A 24064-nucleotide genomic window follows, 5' to 3' on the forward strand; every position below is an offset into this window, starting at 1 on the left:
TTCATTTCTTATATCAACACTTTGCAAAATGATTTCAGCTAGTTTTGTTTAAGAATATATTTTAAAAACTTATAAAAGTTATGCAACATTATAGTTTAATTAGAGGAAAAAGCCACTTATAATCCAATCACTGATACTTTTTTCTTTCAGCATTTTGGCATGTGTTGACTTTTTCTTTTAATTAGTGTAACCTTATCTTTCTTTATCTTTTTATCATGAGCTTTTCCATGCTGCCTTGAGGACATACTGATTTTTCTTGAATGCATAATATTCCATAAAATATGCTATAATTTACTTAATTGCCTCCTTTATTATCAGATTACCTTCACTTTAATTGCAACTAAGTGGCAACATTTGTGTGTGCATTTAGCTACACTCTAGAACTGACAATGTGAACAGCTCCACGTTAACCAGGATGGTGAGACAACAGATGAAAACTTCATTGGAAAGGTCAAATGAATTACTAAGATATTTTAAAAGTGCTTCCTTTATCGTTCTTGAAAAAGTTTAACTTTATAGCAAGGAAACACTCAAAATTATGAAGAGACTTAAGACCGCTGAGCCTCCAAGTCAACAAAGCATGTGTGGATAGCTGTGCAGGCACTTTATATATTTAGCCATGGCCCCATGCATCACTGCAACAGTAGTGCCATGTTCTTGGGTGACATCCAAGCAGGGAAAGCATTAAGGAATCTCAAGACTTGTTAAAACTGCTAAATCCTTCCCCAACTGTCTCTCCTAATGTTGATAGTTTTGGGTCCAGAGCTATCTTGAAGACCATTGCAATTACTTCTTTAAGGCTCAGAAGTTACTCATTAGCTGGGTTATTTTGTAGCTCATGGGCAGGGGTAAACCATCTCTAGCTTTAAAATGTTCTGTTTAGGCTGGGAGTGGTGGCTCACGCCTGCAATCCCAGCACTTTGGGAGGCTGAGGTGGGTGGATCCCTTGAGCTCCGAAGTTGGAGGCCAGCCTGGGCAACATGGTGAAACCCCATCTCTACAAAAAATACAAAAATTAGCCAGGTGTGGTGGCATGTGCCTGTAGTCCCAGCTACTAGGGAGGCTAAGGTGGGAGGATCACCAGAGCCCTGGGAGGTCAAGGATGCAGTGAGATAGTGCCCCTGCACTCCAGCTTGGGTGACAGAGCGAGACCCTATTTCAAAATAAAAGCAAAAACAAACAAAAGTTGTGTTTGCAGATTTCTTCTGGTCTAATTAAAACTTTTAAAATGGAGTTGATAATCAGCTACAAAGTTTCAGTTTTACTAATTCTCTTTATAGAAGGCACTAATTGTTACAATTCAAAACATCAGTTTTATGTATGTAAATGCTGTATCTTTTTTAGCAATTTAGGTTTAATCCTATGTTCATAAATGGAGTATATCCAGTTCCTTAGCTCCACATTAAAGAAAAAAAAACATAGTTCTTAAAATCTATGTGTTCTGTTGTGCATTTATATCTTCTCTGCCATGACCATTAATGAGTTCTATGAAGAAATATTTTATTCTATGGCATTAGCCATCTCTGCTCCAAAAGGTAGCTGTTCTTTGACTGGAACTAAAAACAAATTTATTCCTTCATCTGAGTAGGTTTTCTATACAGATTATATATCCTTTTTTGCTCTTGTTGCCTAGGCTAGAGTGTAGTGGTGCGATCTCAGCTCACTGCAACCTCCGCCTCCTGGGTAAGCAATTCTCCTGCCCCAGCCTTCTGAGTAGCTGGGATTACAGGCATGCACCACCACACCCGGCTAATTTTCTATTTTTAGTAGGGCCATGGTTTTACCATGTTGGTCAGGCTGGTCTCGAACTCCTGACCTCAGGGGATCCACCCGCCTCGGCCTCCCAAAGTGCTGGGACGACAGGCGTGAGCTACCATGCCCGGCCTCAGATTATAAATCTTACCTAAATTTGTTTGACTCAGAATTGACTTCCCTATTATCATCACCTCACTCTCAGCTGTAAGAGCAAATAAGTAACTTGCTACCATTACAAGCCTTATAGGGCCAGGAGTTGGAAAACTTTCTCTGTAAAGGGACAGCTGGTACATATTTTCAGCTTTGTGGGCCACGCAGTCTCTGTCACAATTACTGAACTCTGCCATGATAGTACAAAAGCAGTTACAGAGAGTATAAAAATGAATTAAGTGTGACTGTGTTCAATAAAATTTTATTTACCAAAACAGGGGGCAGGTGGGTTTGGCCCCGGGGCTGCAGTTTGCCAACCCTGCATTCGACAGGGCTTGACCTCGGGTATCTCACCTAACAGGTCTTTCACCACAAGTTAGTTTCTCTCGAAGGAGTGAAATAGTATAAATAGTATAGCATCAAGTTTTTAAACTATTTATTTCTGCAAATGATTTAAAGTGTGGCTGAAACTTTGACAGTGTTGCAAACCTGACATGTTTTTGTTATTCTGCTACACAGAAAAATCTGAATACCTGGATATTTTGGGTATATGTTACAGCCCAGCAGTGTAAATGATAATTTTTGGCATGGTCATTAAAAGGAAAGTGGCATACCATATTGTTTTACTTTCCCTGTTGAAAGCTTGAGAGCATGTCTGGTAAGACTCTTATGGACTGATCTCAAGTCAATATCACGTTATATTTTACAGCATCATCAAAAGTGAGAGGTAGAATGCTGAAGGACACAGGTGGACTACACTGATTAATCCACATTGATTTAAAAAACAACAACAAAAAACCAACTCTGTAGGACCAGACTTTCTCACTCCTCCCTAATTCAACAGGGATTGTTTCAAAGTTAAACTGCAGCTGCCTGATTAATCATGGAGTGTGCTCTGTAGCCATTACGGCTACTTATTGGACCATTCTGTACACCCTTGAGAGGTCTGTTTCTCGGGAACACTCCTTCCGAAGTGCTCTCTTCAGACCCCACTGTTCCGCTATAGATGACCGTCATATTGAGATGAGCCCCACGCATTACGAAACACAATATCACAAAGGAAGATAGAGGAGAAATGCATTTTCTTAATGGAAATAAAATCCCTGGAACAGAGTACACTGATATCGATAAATGCCCATCTGTCACAACAGAAAAGCACACTGTATCATTGTCAAAGGCTACAAAGTACTTATTTTTTTTACCGCAGTTTGAAGGTGGAAATTCTAATTGAAGAGCTAACATTTGGACACTTATGTTCTCATAAAATGCTTGGGCACACAAATAAGAATGTCCTGGCCTTGGAAGGCTAATTGAAACGAACAAAGATCCACTAACTGCAGCTGGGCTAGTTATAACCTGAAGAGAATAAAGTGTCACCAGGTGAAAATCTGATGGAAACCTAACTGGAGCTCTGAAGAGAAATAATTTTTAAGAAGTTTATACAATAGGAAATACTTGGGATTCACTTTCAATGAGAGAAAACAAAAAATCCGATCATTTTTGGTTACTTTAAAAATTCATTAAATCTTCTTTTTGGCCTCCTAATTTATCACCCTAACCTACTCAAATTTGTGTAGGAAGCCATTCAAGACAAAACTGCAAGTAGTTTAAACTGTGTTATCAGCACCATAAATTTCTAGTAATGGTCTGAATTCAAATCCATAGTGAAAACAAGCTGACTGGTTTAGCCCAGTGAAAGCAAATCATGCTTGTAAAGGAAGACTAAAGACTTACGGTCTTAAAACCATCATTTGAAGAGGTTTTTCCTCCTCATTGCTAGGCCAGTTTTCTAAGAGACCAAAGACAATTTCTTGTTGAAACAGATTTTGCCACTTTAAATATTAATGCCCATCAGAATCTTCTCACCCATTCATGTACTAGGACAATAATTACTATCTGATGAACATGACAATTCTTAAACTGATCTAATGTAGGTGCCATATATTCTTTGGAAGGGGAATCCTTGAATGGATAATGATGATTCTATCACCTAATATTGTTTTCTATGTGCCAGGTACTGATCTAAATTCTTGATTTATTAATTCATAAATTGGCATGTTCATGGAGGGAGACAGAAGTTAAGGAAAGTGACTAAGATCATACAGCAAGTAAGAGCTGGCGCTAGGATTTGAACCTAGGCACTGACTCCATAGCTAATGCTTCTCAACACTATGTTAAGCTGCCTGGTGTATGTCTTGTTTTGACAACCAAATGCTGAACTTAAAGGAGGCATGTGGAATGCCTCTCCTTAAAAGTCGTATTTTCTTAAAAATAATCCTTTTGTTAAGTAAGACTTGTTTTAAATGCTTCTGATTTTACAAAAGGCCTTAATATGTTGAAACTTATCTATTTATGATAAATGAGTGATGGGGCCTAACACTGTCACCCGGGCTTGGAATGCAGTGGTGTGATCATTGTGGCCTTCACCTCCTGGGCTGAAGGGATCCTCCTGCCTTAGCCTCCAGAGTAGCTGGGACTACAGGTGTGTGCCACACCTGGCTAATTTTTTGTAGAATGGAGTCTCCCTGTGTTGCCCAGGCTGGCCTTGAACTCCTGACCTTAAACAATCCTCCTGCCTTGGCCTCCTGAAGTGCTGAGATTTTAGGCATGAACCACCATGCCTGGCCCTATTTTTAAGTAATTAACTTTTTTAGAGAGTCTTTCTCTGTCACCCAGGCTGGAGTGCAGTGGCACGATCTTTACTTACTGTAGCTTCCAACTCCTGGACTCAAGCAATCTGCTCACCACAGCTTCCCAAGCAGTTAGGACTACAGGCATGCAGCACTATGCCTGGCTAAAAATAATTTTTGTACAGACCTGGTCTCACTATGTTGCCTAAGCTGGTCTCAAACTCCTGGCCTTAAGTGATCTTCCTGCCTTGGCCTCCCAAATGCTGGGATTATAGGTATGAGCCCCCACACCCAGCTGAAATATTTTATAATGTTGTTTGATACATTTTATTGAAACTTTTCATAATGTAAATATTTTAAAGTATTTTATAAGTTGTTTGATACATTTTATTGAAGCTTTTTCATTCTACATTTCAAATTGAATCAGTAATTGTAAATGACAACTTTATAGAGTACTAAGTATAGTAACAGTTACATGTTTAACCTTTGCACATAAATCTAGTTTGAAAGAGATGATACATTAGTAAATAAGTACATATTTATCCCAATCTTTAAAAACTTTCATGAAACCTAGGATAAATGTATTGAAATTAGATTTCCTGGGCAGTACTAAAAATCTGTAAGGCTAAGGAATAGTTACAAAGAGGGAAGAAATTACAAAATGAGAACCTTAATCAATTAGGCTGTCTGCATATATGATTTATATAAGAAGGCTAAAGCTATTTTCCATATTTTAGATTTTTTACACTAATCTTTATTACATCCTGATTTTCTAGCAAATAATATAATTAAAAACAACTCCTCCTCCGAGGAGTCCGTAATAAAATATGTACTACCTGTGTTATTAGTTTAATAAAACATCCCAATAACCAATTTGTTTAAAATTTATAGTAAGAAACTTATTAAAAACAAAAGACTATCTCTCTTCCAAATACAGGCCAATGTAAATGATTTTCCATATAGATAAACTCAAGGTGGGAGTTATATTTGGTTAAATCTGGTGGAGCAAACTTCTAAGAAAATGATTATGTGGCAGACCACGAGGATCAGCTGATTCTCTTCCTCAGCTGAACTATGTCAGATTCCCACAGTAAGAACTTCTCTTATTGAGGAGGCTCATTAGGGAAGGGTCCATCATCCACCCCTCTGCTCACATGAAAGCAGCTCCCTCCTGCTGACTCACTCTACCCCACATTAAAAACAAGGTAGTGTGCTTTTATGGCTTTTTCACTGGAGACCGTAAGTTTGAGTTGAATTATTCAATGTGAGGGTCACGGTGAGAGAACGTGGATCTTTCTTATTCTTGTGAACTGTGACCTTTCCTTTCAAGGCTTCACCTGTAAAAGAAAGGCAAAAATTGTTAAGAATTCAAGGAATACAGTGTAGCATAAAAGCAAATAATGTATAACTACCACCTCTTTTTATTGTGTTTTACCACTTTTTAAATTTTATTTAAAGTTAATAATCTTTTTTTTTTTTGTCTTTTTGAGACGAAGTCTCACTCTGTCGTCCAGGCTGGAGTGCGGTGGCACGATCTCAGCTCACTGCAACCGCCCAGGCTGGAGTGCAGTGGTATGATTTCGGCTCACCGCAACCTCCGCCTCCTGGGTTGAAGAGATTCTCCTGCCTCAGCTTCCCGAGTAGCTGGGACTATAGGCACACGCCACCATGCCCAGCTACTTTTTTATTTTTACTAGAGATGGGATTTTACCATGTTGACCAGGCTGGTCTCGAACTCCTGACCTCAGGTGATCCACCCGCCTCGGCCTCCCAAAGTGCTGGGATTACAGGAGTAAGCCACTGTGCCTAGCCAATATTCATTTTTTAGAGCAGCATTATTTTATTTTTATTATTTTTTTTAAGACAGAGTCTCTCTCTGTTGCCCAGGATGGAGTGCAGTGGTACAATCTCAGTTCACTGCAACCCCCGCCTCCCGTGTTCAAGTGATTTCTCCTGCTTCTGCCTCCCAAGTAGCTGGGATTACAGGCATGTGCCACCATGCCCTGCTAATTTTGTATTTTTTAGTAGAGACAGGGTTTTTGCCATTTTGGCCAGGCTGGTCTCGAACTCCAGACCTCAGGTGATCCGCCCACTACACCTCAGCCTCCCAAAGTGCTGGGATTATAGGCATGAGCCACCGCGCCCAGCCCTGTTTCATTTCATCAAAAATTCATTCAATTTTTGAATGAAGCGAGAAGTAACTACACACCACAGTGTCAAATCCTCGTGAAAGTGAGTAAAATTATTGTGCTCATGCAGGGTCAATGGAAGCATTTTACTGAACTTCTGAATATGAGGCCCTATGGTGGGTTCTGGGCATCTAGAAAAAAGATATAGTCCCTGCCCTCAAAGAGTTTGTGATCAGGGTGAAGAAAAAGCTATGCTAACAATTACACAATAGGCATGTGTATAAAGTGTGCTAGAGCTAAGCGCTGGGGATGGTTGGAAGGCAGTTAAAGGCAGGGTTTCACAAGAGTTAATGAATTACCCATGGCCAGGGCTAAAGTCATGGTTCACCAGGCTTAAGGGATGTACATGTAATGGTATTTAAGGAAAACACATAAACAGAACCTTCAGGAATGGCATTCTGAGGAACTGGAAAGTATAGCTGGGAAAATGGAGAGGCCCATGACAAGGCCATTGGCCATTAATGCACTGGTGCTGTAAAAGGGAAACAACGTAGCCATGTGAAACAATGAACACACAAAAATTATCTGTGCAAAGGCTGATTTCCTAAATTCTGTATGTTCCAAATTTTTATGTACTTTTCTAATTATAAATACTTCTCATTTAATTTTTCCTTTATTTTAAAGAGCTGTTTAAAAAATAGCAAAAACAGACCACTAAGTTGTAGTTGATCACCATTCTTTGCTTAAATAACATTACGATAACACCAAATAGTATCAGGAATAGCTTTAGCATCTGCATGGACACAACGAGGCTCCATATAATGACCCAGGAAATCTATGTAAAACTACTGAAGTACTGAATCAATATCATATTTAAAAAATGCAAATTCCCCATATTCAAGGAAAATTATTTGAATGCTTTTCAAGATGGTAGTGAAATAACACAAGGAAAACATAACAAACCACTTAATATTTATTTTCAGAATACAAAGATTCCATTACTGATACATCATTCTCTACATCTTTGCAAAAAAGGAGAGACTCATAGTTTAACACAAAATTAAGGAGTTCAATAATAGAAGAAATAATGTGGCCCAAGGTGCAATCCATTCAACAAAATATAACAATTTTTGTGTAGGTATATATGTTAATGTGTATATTTGGCTTTAGCCTTTAATACCTGACCTATTCCTCTGTATTATTAAGAAAATGACATAAAACTATCTCATATGACATGTTCACCAATAGTGGACATAATAAAGATTACCAGTCATAGTTCTACAAACTTTATGGAGTTTAAGTTAATCATTAGGTAATTTATGCTTATATTCATTCAACACCTACTTTGTACTAGGCTCTATTCTAAGGTCTTTACATGATTTATCTCACTTAATGGTCACAAAATATTGCTATGAGGTAAGTGCATTTTCCTGACTCACAGATGAAGTTCAGTAAAGATAAGTAATCTGCCCAAGGTCATCTGCCAGCTAGTGAAAGAAGTAGGATTTTCAGCAAGACAGTTTGATTCCAGAACCCAAGCTCAACTATATTCTGGTGCTTCTCTATCTCTATCTAAAAAAATAATGATTTATAGCTTTAAATATACTATAACGAACAAGAAATGACCTATATTTTACTACCCTGTGGGTGTTTTTTTTTTTTTTGGTAAAAATATTTAGCCACTTGTTTATAAACGCAATTGATATATAAGTTAATGTTAACTATTATTATATAATAACTCTAATGAACAATGATACATGTTTTCTTATCTAAGGCATTAACCTAGGGAAGAAAGAAAAGATCATTAGTATATTGAACACATTTAAGATTTTTCTATTTTGACTTTTCTATTTTGGCTGTTTTATTGCTTCTTTTTAAATCAACATTTAAAAATTAAATTAAAAGTTACTTATTGACACCGAAACTGAGAACGAACAGCCACATTATGATAAACAGACAATGTTTTTGTAAATACAAGACAGAATAGTAATTGCCAACTTGGTTATCGGGTTTAACTTCCTGTTACTGAATTGCCAACACTGAATCAACAAACTTGATTTTTACAACACAGTGCCTTGCTAGTTCCTTTTTACTTACAAGCAGTATGTCTTATATAAATTACTTAATTTAGTCGCTGGTATAAAGTAGTTCACATATGAAAAGACAAATAATGGACACTTGAGATTCAAAAATAACAAAATGACCTCCACAGACCCAACACAAAATAAGTATTCTATTAGATGTCCTAGTTAGAACATTAAAGTGTGGAGGGAAAAAGGATAGACTGGGGGAGCGGGGGATTAAAGTGTTCATTTGCATACCACCTGGTTTTATACATAGAAAATCCTGAAGCTATATGCAAAGAAGGCTACTAGAACTATATACTGAAGTTTAAGCAAGGTCTTATCATTTAGGATCAAGATATAAAAAATCCTATTTCTACATACTAGCAATGAAGAATTTATGTAACAGTACAAACAGCAGCTTCCAAAAAGCATAAAGGCTGGGTGTGGTGGCTTCATGCCTGTAATCCCAGCACTCTGGGAGGCAAAGGTGGGCGGATCACTTGAGACAGGAGTTCGAGACCAGCCTGGCCAACATGGCAAAACTGTCTCTACTAAAAATACAAAAATTAGCCAGCTGTTGTGGCACACCCCTGTAGTCTCAGTTATCTGGGAGGCTGAGGCTATGAGAATAGCCTGAACCCAGGAGGTGGCAGTTGCAGTGAGCAGAGATCACGCCACTGCACTCCAGCCTGGGAGACAGAGCAAGTCTCATTCATTCTCTCTCTCTCTTTCTCTCTCTCTCACACACACATACACACACACACGCATATAACACTTGAGATAAATGTAACAATACATGTCTGACTTACATAAACTACAAAACAATTCTAACGATGGTCCACATAAATGGAGAGACCCACTCTCTTGTGGGTGAAAGACTCAATGTTAAGATGTCAATTTTCAGTAATCTATAGATTTAACAAAATCCCAGTCAAAATCCTAACAGGCTTTTTAAAGCCAGAAATTAATGACCTGATTTTAAAATTTATATGGCAATATAAAGGACCCAGAATAGCCAAAACAATTGTTTGTATAAATCTTGCCATCTTGTTCTTTTTCAATCTTATACAGTCTGTCTTAAAGGCATAAGGACAGACATATAAGTCCATGGGGGAAAATGAGAACTCAGAAGTAGATCTATATACATATAGTCTATTAATTTTTGACAAGGGAGCCAAGGCAATTAAATCAAAAGGATAGTCTTTTTAAGAAATGACGATGGAACAAGTGAATATATATTTGGGAAAAGATGAACTATTATTAACTTTTAAATTTAACTCAATTAGATGACAAACCACCCAATTTGAAATCAAGCAAAATATTTGAGCAGAAATCTCACAGGAAGATATAAAAATGGCCAATACACATATGAAACAATGTTCAACATCACATCAGGCAAATGAAAACTACAAGCACAGCTATAACTACATACTCAATAAAACGGCTTAAAATACTGCATCTTTTTTTTTTTTTTTTTTTTTTTTTTGGAGACAGAGTCTCGCTCTGTCGCCCAGGCTGGAGTGCAGTGGCCGGATCTCAGCTCACTGCAAGCTCCGTCTCCCGGGTTTACGCCATTCTCCTGCCTCAGCCTCCCGAGTAGCTGGGACTACAGGCGCCCGCCACGTTGCCCGGCTAGTTTTTTGTATTTTTTAGTAGAGACGGGGTTTCACCGGGTTAGCCAGGATGGTCTCGATCTCCTGACTTCGTGATCCGCCCGTCTCGGCCTCCCAAAGTGCTGGGATTACAGGCTTGAGCCACCGCGCCCGGCCAATACTGCATCTTTTTTATAAGTGCTAAAAATGATGTAGAACAACTGAATTCAGCAATGGAATGCTAGCCCTAGGAATGTTAGTTATAGTCATTTTTTATTTATTTTATTTATTTTTTTTGAGATGGAGTCTCACTCTGTTGCCCAGCCTGGACTGCAGTGGCATGATCTGGGCTCACTGCAAGCTCCGCCTCCTGGGTTCACGCCATTCTCCTGCCTCAGCCACTAGAGTAGCTGGGACTACAAGCGCCCGCCACCACGCCCAGCTAATTTTTTGTATTTTTTAGTACAGACGGGGTTTCACTGTGTTAGCCAGGATGGTCTCGATCTCCTGTGATCCACCTGCCTCAGCCTAACAAAGTGCTGGGATTACAGGCGTGAGCCACCGTGCCCAGCATGACTATACTTTAAAGACTATACTTTAGAAAAAGTATAGTCTTTTTCTAAAAATTTGCCAGTTTCTTAGAAAGTTAAATACACACTTACCACAAGATCCAGTAATTCCACTTCTAGGTATTTACCCAAGAGAAATGAAAACATCTGTCTGCACCAAGACTTTTACATTAATATTTGTAGCAACTTTATTCTTAATGGCCCCTAACTGAAAGCAATCCAGAAGTCTAGCAGCAGGTGAATACCTAAGTAAATTGTGGCATGGCCAAAGGAATATTACTTGGCAATAAAAAGGAAAAACCTAACGATAGATGAATCTACAAAAAAAAAAAAAAATGCTAAGAAAGCTAGAGTACATTCCATATAATTCCGTTGATAAAAATTCTAAAAAGGTAATACATATAATGACAAAGCGTATCAGTGACTGTCTTGGTCTGGGAATCAGGGTTGGGGACTGACCATAAAGAGAATTGAGAAACTTTTTGGAGTGATGAAAATAATCTATATTTCCACAGTGGTGTATGTAATTTTCAAAACTCATTGAGCTATACGATCAAAATGTATGAATTTTAATTACATGTAAATTATTTGTTTAAAATGTGCCTAGGAATAAACATAGACAAATGAAATGTAGAGAAATCAGAAGATCAATTAAGATTCAGTACATAGAAAGTGGCGCATTTTAAGTCACTGAGGAAAGGATTCAATAAATTGTACAAAAGTAGTGATACAATCTTTTAAAGTTTGAAACCAAAGCCCGAAACCAAAAGGAAAAGGTTGACAGACGTGACTATAAAAAAAAAGGAAAAAAAATTCTATAAAGCAAGAGTTTAAAGAAAGAAAAGAAAATAAAAAGTGTTATTTTTCATTTCTTTGTGCAACAAGTATTTTTTAAATCTGAATTTTGAGTTGATTCCTTAGGATGGATGAACAGAAGTATAATTTCTTCATAAAAGGTATGAAATATATTCCAGTGTTACATTCCTGCCATCTTCATCAATAAAAGAGTAAATGAAAACAACAACCAAACTATGGTTGCTCTGATTTGTATTTCAAATCAGAGGAGATAAGTACGATTTCATTTATTTAACTACCATCTAAAAAATCTGGTGCATTTACCTTACAGCTTTTCTCATTAATGTATATGAGGTATTGCTAGTAAATATTTCCTTTTAGTGCATTTGCTCTGACGGTTGCACTCTTTCATTTACATTGCCTTTCGAGTGTTAAAATATGTAAGTTGTCTTGTTTATGAAAGTCCTATTCAATCCTTAGTGTAAGTCAAAAGAGAAATGTTCCATGGTGCTTATAAATCTGGTTATCATCTTCATTTCAGGATCAAAGGATGTACCTATAAGAGTTCTATGTGTTCCTCAGTTTAGAAACAAAAAGCCCCAGTCAAAATGAATTAGTAATGGATATTTCTGTTAATTTTTCACAAAAGAAAAAATCGTAAGCATCAATATAGATAGTTGAAAAATTAACATAATGTTGTATGTATATAAGCTGATGCTGATAACTATGATTTTCATTTCTTAAAATGAAATACAGGTAAATTTTTTCCATAATCATAATTTCAAAGATGACGGTGTGCACACACACTCAGTTAATTAAATAGCATGAAGGGTCACAGTAATAAATGTATAATTCACACTGCTGATCTCCCTTCTATTGTTCAGACCTAACGAAAGTGCCAAGGCAATGACTATAATACCAGAATGGATCAGAGTAATTAATCCGTGTCAAATAGATATAAAATGACTGTTGTTGTTAAGTGTGTGCACTGTGTTGAGAGCTGGAAGGAACACTCGAGCTGAGCCGCATGTACTAGTTTTTTTATCATCAGCAGACGGCTGTTAGTATAACACAAAGCAGTGCCGTATTTTAAGACAAAAATGACTTCATTTTAATTGTTACACTGTATTTTTTAGAATTAATTTCTTCTGGAGCAATGAAGCTTCATTTCCCCAGAAAAAGGAAAGAAAAACACAACAAATCATTATTAATTGCTGTTAAAGCTTAGAGTTGAAAAATGAAAGAAAAAACTCCCAGATTCTCTATCATATAAAAGCTTACTATGTACTGTATGGATAAATAAAGAGAAATAGCCTGATTTTATATTTTCAAAGCCAAATCATTAAAAAGATTTGAATTTTAAAGTACTGCCATATTTACTTACAATAAAAGTTTGTACAATAAAACAGTACATGAATTGTAAAGGGAAAACCTACCCTGAATTTAAACTTTAAATGTCCTCATCTAGGCAAAATAACTCTATAGTTCAATTTACAATATTTTACTTATCTTGTCATATTACCTTTTGGACACTAAAATAAGCTTTACATAAAGTAATTTTTCCAATTGAGACTCACAGCTTCATCTATTTTTATCTAAAAATCTTGTAGTACATTGAGTCAAAAGCTACTTTTAGTTTAAATGTAACTATAGAGAACTCTTTTAAGCTGTACCAAGGTAAGTTTGAATACTAACCTGCTCAAGTACAATAGTATGAAATTTCTGGTAACACTGGAGTTGACAAAATTAGCCAACAAAATATGGACACTAGATGACCTTGGCATAGTGTTACCCAAAGTGATGGAGAAAATTAGATTTCAATGACAATATATACTATTATACTTATTTATTCAGCAGAATATGTCAAATATTACATCACATCAAGAAGGAACAAGGGAGGCACACTAAGATGTTGAACTTCTATTAGAACCCCAGCATGCTGAGATGTTGTAACACATGTGTGTATGAATTTATCTGGGAAATCAAGAAAGGGAACAATCAGCTCTGAAGACATTTAAATTTTACAGAAATTAGCTATGCTATGAAGGGTGAGTCGGAATTTATCAAGTGAAAGAGGTCAAAACAACCTTCTAGGTAGAAAAATACCTTCAACAGAAGCAAGAAGAAAAAGAAAAGTTAGCTTAAAAATGAGCTATCTGTATAACTGGGGTATATGAGCTTACCTGGGGTTGTGAAAGGATGGGGTTGGAAATGATGAAAAATGAGAATCAGATTGCAAAGGGCCATGGTAAGGAGTTTGTATTTTATCCTGAAGATATTGACTGTCCAGTGGGAAGTTTAAAACTAACTTTACGGCATTACTTACATAAATTGTGTTCGAATGTTGCCACTATCTTAGTTTCATAAACCACCCCAAACTCTCAAATATTATCTCTTCCAGAATTTTTACAGTTCTAAGATTTTAGATTTGTATCTATGATCCACTTAGTTTTTATGTATGTTAGTTTTTGGATATGGTGTGAAGAATCATGATTTTCTCAAACAAATATTTACTTGTTCTAGCACCATTTCAAAAGATCACCCTTTCTCCATTAATCAGCACTGCCCCTTTGTAAAAATTTAATTATACAAGAGTAGGTCTATTTCTGGATTATTTGTTATACTGACTTAAATGGCTATAATAAACACTACTATACTGCCTAGATTAATATAACCTTTTGGTAAGTTTAGAAATAACACTGTATAAAGATTCCAATGTGTTTTTTTCTCAATTATTTTGGTTATTCTAAGACTTTGATTTCTATATAAATTTTAGAATCAGCTCATTAATTTCTACAGATTTTGACTGAGATTGCACTGAATTAATAAAGGAAATTCTTCTATGAAGAAGTAACATTGTAACAGTATTAAGTGTTCCAATTCACAGAATATATCTCTCCATTTATTTAGGTTTTCTTTAATTTCTCTCAGCAATGTTCTATAGTTAAGTGTACAAGTTTTGCATATATTTCGTTAATTTTATTCCTAAGGTTTTAATTTTTCTTGATGCCACTGTAAATGGTACTGTTTTTTTAAATGACAAGTTCAATCATTCATTGCTCCTCCAGGAGCTCTCGCTGTGCTGATCTCTGTCTAGGTTTCAGGCTATCTGGAGTCCAGGCTGGGGGATATTGGAGGAAAACATCATAAATTTACCACAGGTTTGCTGGTACTTAGAATTCTGGTCTTCTCCTCCCATTTATTTGCTATTACTTTTCAGAGATCTTAATAGCTGCTCCATGCACTCTGGTTTTATGGCTATATTTGGCAGGAAACATTGGATAGAATGTGTTATTATCACCTTACACTGGAATTTCAGTGCCTTTATATTTAAAGTGTGTTTCCTGGAGGCAGCATTTAGTTCTATTCAGTCTATTTCTGCTTTTTAATTGGCATGTCCAGATCCTTCATGTTTAATGTAATTATCAGTCTATTTAAGTCTGAATTTAAGTCTATCACCTTACCATTTGTTTTTTTATTTGTTCATCTGTTTGTGTCCTTTTCCCCATCTTCTTTAAAAAATTTTAATTTTTTTTTTAGAGACCGGGTCTTGCTTTGCACCCAGGCTGAAGTATAGTGATGCAATCATAGCTTACCACAGCCTGGACCTCCTGGGCTCAAGCAATCCTCCTGCCTCAGCCTCCTGTGTAGCTCAGACTACAGTTATGTGCTACCACACCTGGCTAATTAAAAAACTTTTTTTTTTCTTTAGAGACAGGGTCTTGCTTTGTTGCCCAGGCTGGTCTCAAACTCTTGGTCTCAGTGATCCTGCCGCCTTGGCCTCCCAATGTGCTGGGATTACAGGCATGGACCACCATGCCTGGCCCCTATCTTCTTTTGAATTGAGTACTTTTTTCAGGATTTCATTCTGTCTCCACCACTAAATTATTAGCTATAGTTTGTGGTTAAATTTTAAATTTATTAGCTGTTGCTTTAGGGTTTACAATGTACATACTTAACAAACTTCACATACAGTGTAAAAACTTCACAATACATTAAATATTTCTATTTTCTCATTAATTTCCTTGGTTATCATTGCCATATATTTTACTTCTCCATATGTTTTAAACCTACATTATTCATTTTGCTTTAGTCAATGATCATTTAAGAAATTAAGAAATGAAAAAATAAAGCTTTTTAATGTGATCACACATTTACCATTTCTGGCATTTGCCACTGCTTTGTTAAGATCCAAGTTTCCATTCGGTGACATTTTATTTCCTCTTGAACTTACTTTAATACATGTCTTATATTTCCAGTCTGCTGAAAATAAATTGGTTCAGCATTTTTCTTCTGAAAAAGTCTTCATTTAGTTTCATTAAAGAACATATTTCTTGTAGATACAGAATCTAGGTTGCCAGTTTCAATATTTCAAAATGTCATTCAATTAATCATCTGGCTTACATAGTTTTTGATGAATATTCTTTTTTTTTTTTTTTTAGATAGTCTTGCTCTGTTACCCTGGCTGGAGTGCAGTGGTGCAATCTCAGCTCACTGCAACCTCTGCCTCGCGGTTCCAAGCAATTCTCATGCCTCAGCCTCCCGAATAGCCAGGATTACAGGTGCGTGCCACCACGTCCAGCTAATTTTTTGTATTTTGAGTAGAGATGGGATTTCGCCACGTTGCCCAGGCCTCTCTCGAACTCCTGAGCTCAGGCAATCTGCCTGCCTCGGCCTCCCAAAGTGCAAGGATTACAGGCATGAGCAATCACGCCTGGCCAGTTTTTGATGAACATTCTAAGGTTATTTCTTTGTCCTTCTCTACATGATGTTTCCTTTTACTGTGGCTTATGTTAAAATTTAAAAAAGTTATCACTGTTAGTTTGATATGTTTTGGTGTTTTGAGTTTATCCTTCTTTAGGTTAAGTTTCTTCAATGTGTAGCTTGTATCAAATATACTTCCTGTTGCATGGCCTCACCTTACCCTATTCCTCCCTCAGCTTCTTCCAAGGACTAGGATAGAGTGCTTGGTATTTTCCCATAGGCTACTGTGGATATGTTCATTTTTATTTTAAATATGTTTCTCCTCTCCTTGCTTTATTTTGAATACATTTGATTGCTGTGTATTCAAGTTCACTGATCTTTTCTTCCACCATTAATTCCATCAAATGACATTTTCACTTCAAGTGTCTTCTCACATTCTCTTCGCTATGTTCATATAAGCATAGTTGCAACATTTTTTCAACATGCTTGTCTGCTAATTTCATCACTTCTAGGTCTCTTCCTATCAGACATTTTCCTGCACCCAATGTTTGGTTGAATGCTGGACATTAAGAATTTTATATTATTGAATGTATCCATTTTGTTTTCCTTTGTGGCTACTGAGTTACTTGCAGCTGAGTTCTTTTCCCTTCAAGGCTTGTTTTTAAGATTTGCTAAGGAGGATCTAGACAGTCTTAAGCTAGAAATGTGAACCCCTTGCAGCCCTGTGTGAACTGAGAACTCCTTGGTACACATTTGCTCCAACTACTTTGCTTGACCTTGTGCATTTAATCCTACATATACACATCTTACTCGTGTAAAACTCCAGGAGTCTTCCTATAGATCTTTTTGAGCTTGTTTTCTGATGAGCTTACCCTCTTCAGTATTCTGCTCTGCAACTTCCCAGCATCTATTAATTAGCGCTACCATCAAAGGCTTAGCAGGATTAAGAAAAAGTGTTACTTACATGATCCTTTCTTTATACTCCCATAACTAAGGAATGACTACTTTTCCAACTGTAACATTTCCTTTTAAAATCTTTCTTCAGCTTGTACCCTCTTAGGGGTTTCTAATATTTTGTGACATATTGGTCTTACTATTTAGATACAAAAGCATACACCACGGTAGTAAAAGAAACACAGGTGGTGCCAGCGGGCAACATTTGCATCACACAACTCCTTCATAATATTCTACAAATGCTTAAGAGCAAAGCACAAACCAGTTACTCTAAGGATTACTGGGTAAAGAATAGTAAGGATTTCAAAACTTCACTAGTCATTAAACAATATTTTGTAATGAAGTAGGAGAAAATTTTGAGAATCAAACTCAAATGCTATCTTAAATCTTCCTCACAATTAAAACATGAACTAGGACCGCCTTTAAAACTCTAGTATTAAGATGACAAAATGGCTACAATGAAGAAAAAAGCAACATTTTCAAGTTTCCAAACATCAATCCAAATACCAGAGCTACAGAGAAACAAAAATGAGGCTAAAAGGACCTCATTGGGTTTTCCTCATTTCAGTTCTGCTGTGCTCAAGCTTTTTGCAGACAGAAAATGACACCATCAAGGTTTTCTTTCCATATCACTTGCAACTTCAAAGTGAGAAAATGACAAGGTGCTGCTTCAATCTGGTATTTATTTGCATCTATTAAACTCAATTTATGTATCAACAGTGAATTTGAAGCTATAGTAGAATTTATGAAATATTTAACACAGAGATTGATAACCACCTGGTAACTGTAATATAGAGCCCACCACTCAGCTTTAAGTCTTAGTATTCTATCAGAGTTCCTCCAATTTTTTACAAAGTTTTCTTGTATATGTCTTTTATATGACATTGACCCCCCTGCCACCCCAATTGTAGCCTGCCCTAATCCTATTTCTATCCTTCCCCAGAGGTAACCACTATGCTGAATCTGAGTTGTTTCACACTTGTATTAGATATGTGTATGTGTGGTTGTTTTACATGTTTTAGAAGTTCACATAAATGGTATCTTGTCAGACTCATCCTGCAGTTTTCTTTTTTGCTCAATGTTGCCTCACCTACCTTAACTCCACAAGAGACAGGGTCTTGCTATGTTGCCCCAGCTGGAGTAAAGCGGCTCAATCACAGCTCACCGCAGCCTCAAACTCCTGGGCTCAAGGGAACTTCCGGTCTCAGCCTCCTAAGTAGCAGGGACTATAGGTGTGCACCACCATGCCCGGCCTCAATGTTGTTTTTGATAGAAACATACATACATAACTTACCTGCTCTAGATACTATTCTATGCAACTACTATCTTTACTTATCCATCTTCTGCTGGTGGACAGTTAAGGTTATTTCCAGTTTTTCCCTTCTACAAACCATGCTGCTATAAAGATTTTTATATATGTTGTGGGAGAGACTGTTTAGAATACAGGCCTAGGAAAAAATTGCTTGGCTGTAGGGATGGTACATCTATACTTAGCTTGATAGTATCAAACTGTTCTTAAAAGTTCTACTAATTAAAAGCCAACAAAAGGGGATGAAAGTTGCATTTGGCTACATTATTGGCAGCACTTGACATTGGTAAACTTTATGTATTTTCTTCCCCCAACTGATGGACAAGAAACAGCATCTCATAGGTTCAGTTAGCCTTTCCCTGAGTTATTGGTGAAGTTGGATTTTTTTCATTGAAGCTTGTTATACATTCAGCTTTCATGCCCTCAGGAGGTTTTCAGAGAAGGTGGTACAAGAAGACTTACATGTAGTAAGCAGTTTAAAATTTTAAATCCCATAATGAAATTCTAACTTTTAGAGTGAAATGTATAGGTATGTCAGAACTATAGGTGCTAATATAAGTGAACAATCAATGAGTTTTTAAAATAAAAAATAGAATCTGATTTGCCCTTGAATACTGCATAATATTTGGATAGGCAGGGAGGAGACAGTGGAGAGAATGGTAAGACAAATAAACTTTAAATGCAATAACTTTTTCTGTTTTTTTGAGACAGTCTTGCTGTGTCACCCAGGCTGGAGTGCAGCGGTATGATCATAGCTCACTGAAGACTCAAGCGAGCCCCCTGCCTCAGCCTCCAAGCAGCTAAAACTACAGGTTTGTGCCACTATGCCCAGCTAATTTTTATTGTTTTGTAGAGATAGGGTCTTGCTATGTTGCTTGGGCTGGTCTTAAACTGGCCTCAGCTGGGTGTGGTGGCTCATGCCTGTAATCCCAGCACTTTGGAAGGCCGAGGTGGGCAGATCACCTGAGGTCACGAGTTTGCGACCAGCCTAGCCAACGTGGTGAAACCCCATCTCTACTAAAAATACAAAAATTAGCTGGACCTGGTGGCGGGCACCTGTAATCCCAGCTACTTGGAGGCTAAGGCAGGAGAATTGCTTGAACCCAGGAGGTGGAGGTTGCAGTGAGCTGAGACAGTACCATTGCACTCCAGCCTAGGCAACAAGAGTGGAACTCCGTCTCAAAAAAGAAAATACAAAACCCAAAACTGGCCTCAAGTTATCCTCCTGCCTCGGCCTCCCAAAGTGGCTTATTACAGGCATAAGCCACTGTGCCTGGCCTACAATAACTACTGAATGAAATTATCTTTAACTTTTATTTTATTGGTGATATCTCTCTTTAGTCACTTGGAGAAAGAAAATATTTTCTTTTAGTTATATTTGTAACTTATAAAATACTAATTATTGCTTAAAGTTTTCTGAATTATTCTGTGATACTTTAAGAGCTAGGTAATCTTATTTATTTCAGTTGGCAGAAATTAGACTTAAAATTAAAAAATTTTCTTAAATTATGTCTTTAATTAAATGATATGCCATCTAAAATGTATGTAGATGGTAAACTCTAAGAACATCTTTTCTTAACATCTGTTATATTGCTTCAAATATATTGTGCAGGCCAGGCGCAGTGGCTCACACCTGTAGTCCCAGAACTTTGGGAGGCCAAAGCAGGCGGATCACTTGAGGTCAGGAGTTGGGGACCACCATGGTGAAACCCCATCTCTACTAAAAATACAAAACTTAGCCGGGTGTGGTGGTACGTGCCTGTAATCCAAAGTACTCAGGAGGCTGAGGCAGGAGAACTGCTTGAACCCAGGGGATGGAGGTCGCAATGAGCTGAGATCACATCACTGTACTCCAGCGTGGTTGAGACAGTGAGACTCTGTCTCAAAAAGCAAATATAGTGTGCACAGAAAAAGTGGTTGTAAAATGAATGAATATCTTTTACTTCAAATGAATAAGATACTTTTCCCCTTACTATTCTTTCTTACCTGCTTTAACTGAAAATGGTTTTTCCAGTAGAAATACTGTTTGTTTCCAGTGTGTTTTGGTGCTCTGAGGGCCCGTAGAGAACACGACCTGAATTGGTAAAGTTCAAAAGTATTTGATGAAGTACAAGATTTTTAATATCATGGTACATTAATCTACAGCATCAAACACAAACCCCGACTGCTTACAGCAGCAAAATGCTTATGATTAAACACCTTGGGGCACAAAATAAAATACAATGTACTTCTGTAATAATTAATTCTTATGAGATAACTCATGATACTTACCCTGCTGTGGCAATTCTTCTCAAAATATATATCAAAGTAGCCAGCAATTGCCTGTTTTTTTAAAAAAGAAATACAAATACTTACTAAATGAATTACATTATGTAATAACCAATTATTGTCTCTTAAGACATGGCAAATGAGAAACCATTTCAGAAACTCAATACCTCTTAAACTCAATATTTTTCCTGGAAAAGATGTTATAAGTAAAAACAAAGTAATGTAATTTGGCTTTTCCTCACAGAAGCAACATAATAAAGGTAATAAGGCTAATCAAATAATCAGTACGTTTTAATAGAGAAATAATCATGCTAGACCACTGAAAGGTAAACACACATGGAAAGAGAGACTCAGCTGGCCCCTCACTGATCCTCACTCGCCAACTGAGTGTCCACCCATGTGTTAGGCCATCTTGACTTCTCCAGCTGTAGTCAAGCGTTCAGACAACTGCAGCAGCATGAAAGATGCCAGGAAAGACCAGCAGGTGCACTAGTCAGGTAAGTCCAGTCAGGACTGCAGAATTGGAAACAGATATAAATGGTTTGGGCTTCAAGCCAGAGTTTTGAAATGGATTATTATATAGCAATAAATAATTGAAACATGCTCTTTTATACAAAGCCAGTTCATTTAATTTCTTCTAGTCTAGTATATCTGTTTTTAAGTCAAGTACTATGAATATTTTTGTGACGAAATAGATTTTTAAAATGTTACCTATTTTTTTTCCTGAAAAAATGAACAATAGTACTCAAATTTTATGTTTAAGCAAGTACTCAAAGGAGAAACTCCAAAGTGAGGCCTAAGGGTTATTGTCATAGTAGAAAAATAGTACAAAAGATCTTTTTTTTTTTTTTTTTTTTTTTGAGATTGAGTCTTGCTCTGTTGCACAGGCTAGAGTGCAATGGTGCGATCTCAGCTCACTGCAACCTCTGCCTCATGTGTTCAAGCGATTCTCCTGCCTCAGCCTCCTGAGTAGCTGGGATTACAGGAATGCCCCACCACACCTGGCTAATTTTTGTATTTTTAGTAGAGATGGGGTTTCATCATGTTGGTCAGGCTGGTCTCGAACTCCTGACCTTGTGATCCACCCGCCTCGGCCTCCCAAAGTGCTGGGAGTACAGGTGTGGGCCACTGCACCCAGTCTACAAAAAGATCTCTTAAAGAAATTAACATATTCAGGTAAATACATAATTTTGAGTTTTTTGGTTAAATTTAAATACCATTCCTTTTTCTTTCACTATTGGAACTAGCTAGACTTAACCATTTTTTAAAACTGGCATTATATTCAGCTTATAAAGTGTTAAAAACAGGACACTAAGTTTTTGAAAAATCATGGTAAAGCTAATTTGTGTACTCTGCTGCTTTTGTTAAAAATGTGACATTTTATTGATCTTGTAGGGTTAATATGGATTAGGTACAAACCAAATTCAATATTTAACCTTGAGGTTCATTGCAATTTAGATACTGAGAGAATCAAAATACTATTAATAATTCTGCCAAATAGAATTATAAAACAATGTAGTACTCAGCCACAGATTATCATAAAAACCATGTGGTTAATTAGAATATTTCTAAATAAAACCTTTTACAATTGAATTGATTTCTGGATACTTACAATGCCTCTTCACAGACCAGTTCAGCTGTTTTCTTATTTATTTCTGTATGCCTGTCTTGTTCACCACTATACTCTTAGTGCCCAGAGCAGTAACCTGGCCCATAGGATACAATACAATATTTGCTGAGCAAATGTGTTTATTATACATTCTATTATGTTAGTTACGATAGTATATTATAGTTTGCCTTATACTGCAATTTATTTAAGAGCAGGGCGTATGTGTAACTCACCTCTATGCCCCTTACCCAATACAATGTTACATAGTAGGTTTTCAATACATTTTAGCCAAATGAAAACTTTGTCTTCAGTCTCAAATATGGCTAGCTTTATTATACAGTCAGTATACTTTATTAAAGCATTGACTAACTGAACTTGAATGGAACTAATAATTTTTTTTTTTGAGATAGAGTCTCGCTCTGTCACCCAGGCTGGAGTGTAGTGGCTGGATCTCAGCTCACTGCAAGCTCCGCCTCCCGGGCTTAAGCCATTCTCCTGCCTCAGCCTCCCGAGTAGCTGGGATTACAGGCACCCGCCACCTCGCCCGTCTAGTTTTTTGTATTTTTTTTTTTTTTTAGTAGAGACGGGGTTTCACCGTGTTAGCCAGGATGGTCTCGATCTCCTGACCTCGTGATCCGCCTGTCTCGGCCTCTCAAAGTGCTGGGATTACAGGCTTGAGCCACCGCGCCCAGCAGAACTAATAATTTTTAACTCTGAAAAGCATGGCACATGTGGGACAAATATGGAGAGGAGTGAGCTAGAAAAGATCTCCTAATTTTGTATGTAGAAAATGCCCAAGTCTCAGCCTAACCCCCAAATTACGCATTTACAGGTAAGACCCAAACCCACATAGCAAAAGCTTAGAGAATTGAACTAAAATTGGAATCACTGGTGCAAGTCTCAGGATTAACCTCTGAATAAAACATGCATGAAAAAAAACCAAAACCAACAAGTAAAGGCCTAGAGAACTGAACTGAAATTTGAAAAATCTGTAAAAGTTTCAGACTAATCCGTAAAGTAGGTATGTGTAAGAGAGCCTCAAAACAGCATAACAAAAGCTTAGAGAATGTGACCTGAGACTTGGCCAACTGTCTGCTCGGACACTAAGACAGAACTTATGGTCTGATTTTAACTGGGCTGGCTGACTGCTAACAACAGACATCAACATTCTTAAGATTCTAACAAGATACACAGTTTATACAACATAACATTCACAACATGTAAGGTACAATCTCAAATTACTCAACATACAAAGAATCGGGAAAACTGAACGACTCTCAAGAGAAAAGACAAGCCACCTCTGAGATAACCCAGATGCTCGAACTATCAAGCACAACTTTAAAGCAGCAATTATAACTATGTTCCAACAGGGACAGAAAACACAATGGAATGAATCAAAAGACTAGACATTCTCAGAGAAACAAACCATAAAAAAGAACCAAATGAAAAAATTTTAATTGGAAATTATAATAACTGAAACTTCTGAGCTGAATAGCAGAATGGAGATGACGGGAAAAAAAATCAGTGAATTTGA

General features: G+C 37.0%; 1 protein-coding gene across 3 annotated transcripts in view; it reads right to left on the bottom strand.

The window, feature by feature from the left end:
* Positions 1–4848: 4848 nt before the first annotated feature.
* The window catches only part of PRMT3 (protein arginine methyltransferase 3), a 131991-nt gene continuing 112775 nt past the window's right edge, over positions 4849–24064 (bottom strand). For 2 of the 3 annotated variants that reach the window (XM_033203909.1, XM_033203911.1), the window contains 3 exons: positions 20925–20975; positions 20640–20727; positions 4849–5872 (listed from right to left, as the gene is read on the bottom strand). In XM_033203909.1, coding sequence (XP_033059800.1) covers positions 5763–5872; positions 20640–20727; positions 20925–20975 — 249 coding nt within the window. In that variant the 3' untranslated portion in view covers positions 4849–5762. The remainder of the gene's footprint in view (positions 5873–20639; positions 20728–20924; positions 20976–24064) is intronic. The other variant, XM_033203913.1, reaches the window with a different exon arrangement.

Source organism: Trachypithecus francoisi, unplaced genomic scaffold (genome assembly GCF_009764315.1).
Source record: "Trachypithecus francoisi isolate TF-2019V2 unplaced genomic scaffold, Tfra_2.0 Lachesis_group8, whole genome shotgun sequence".
Classification (NCBI taxonomy): Eukaryota; Metazoa; Chordata; class Mammalia; order Primates; family Cercopithecidae; genus Trachypithecus; species Trachypithecus francoisi.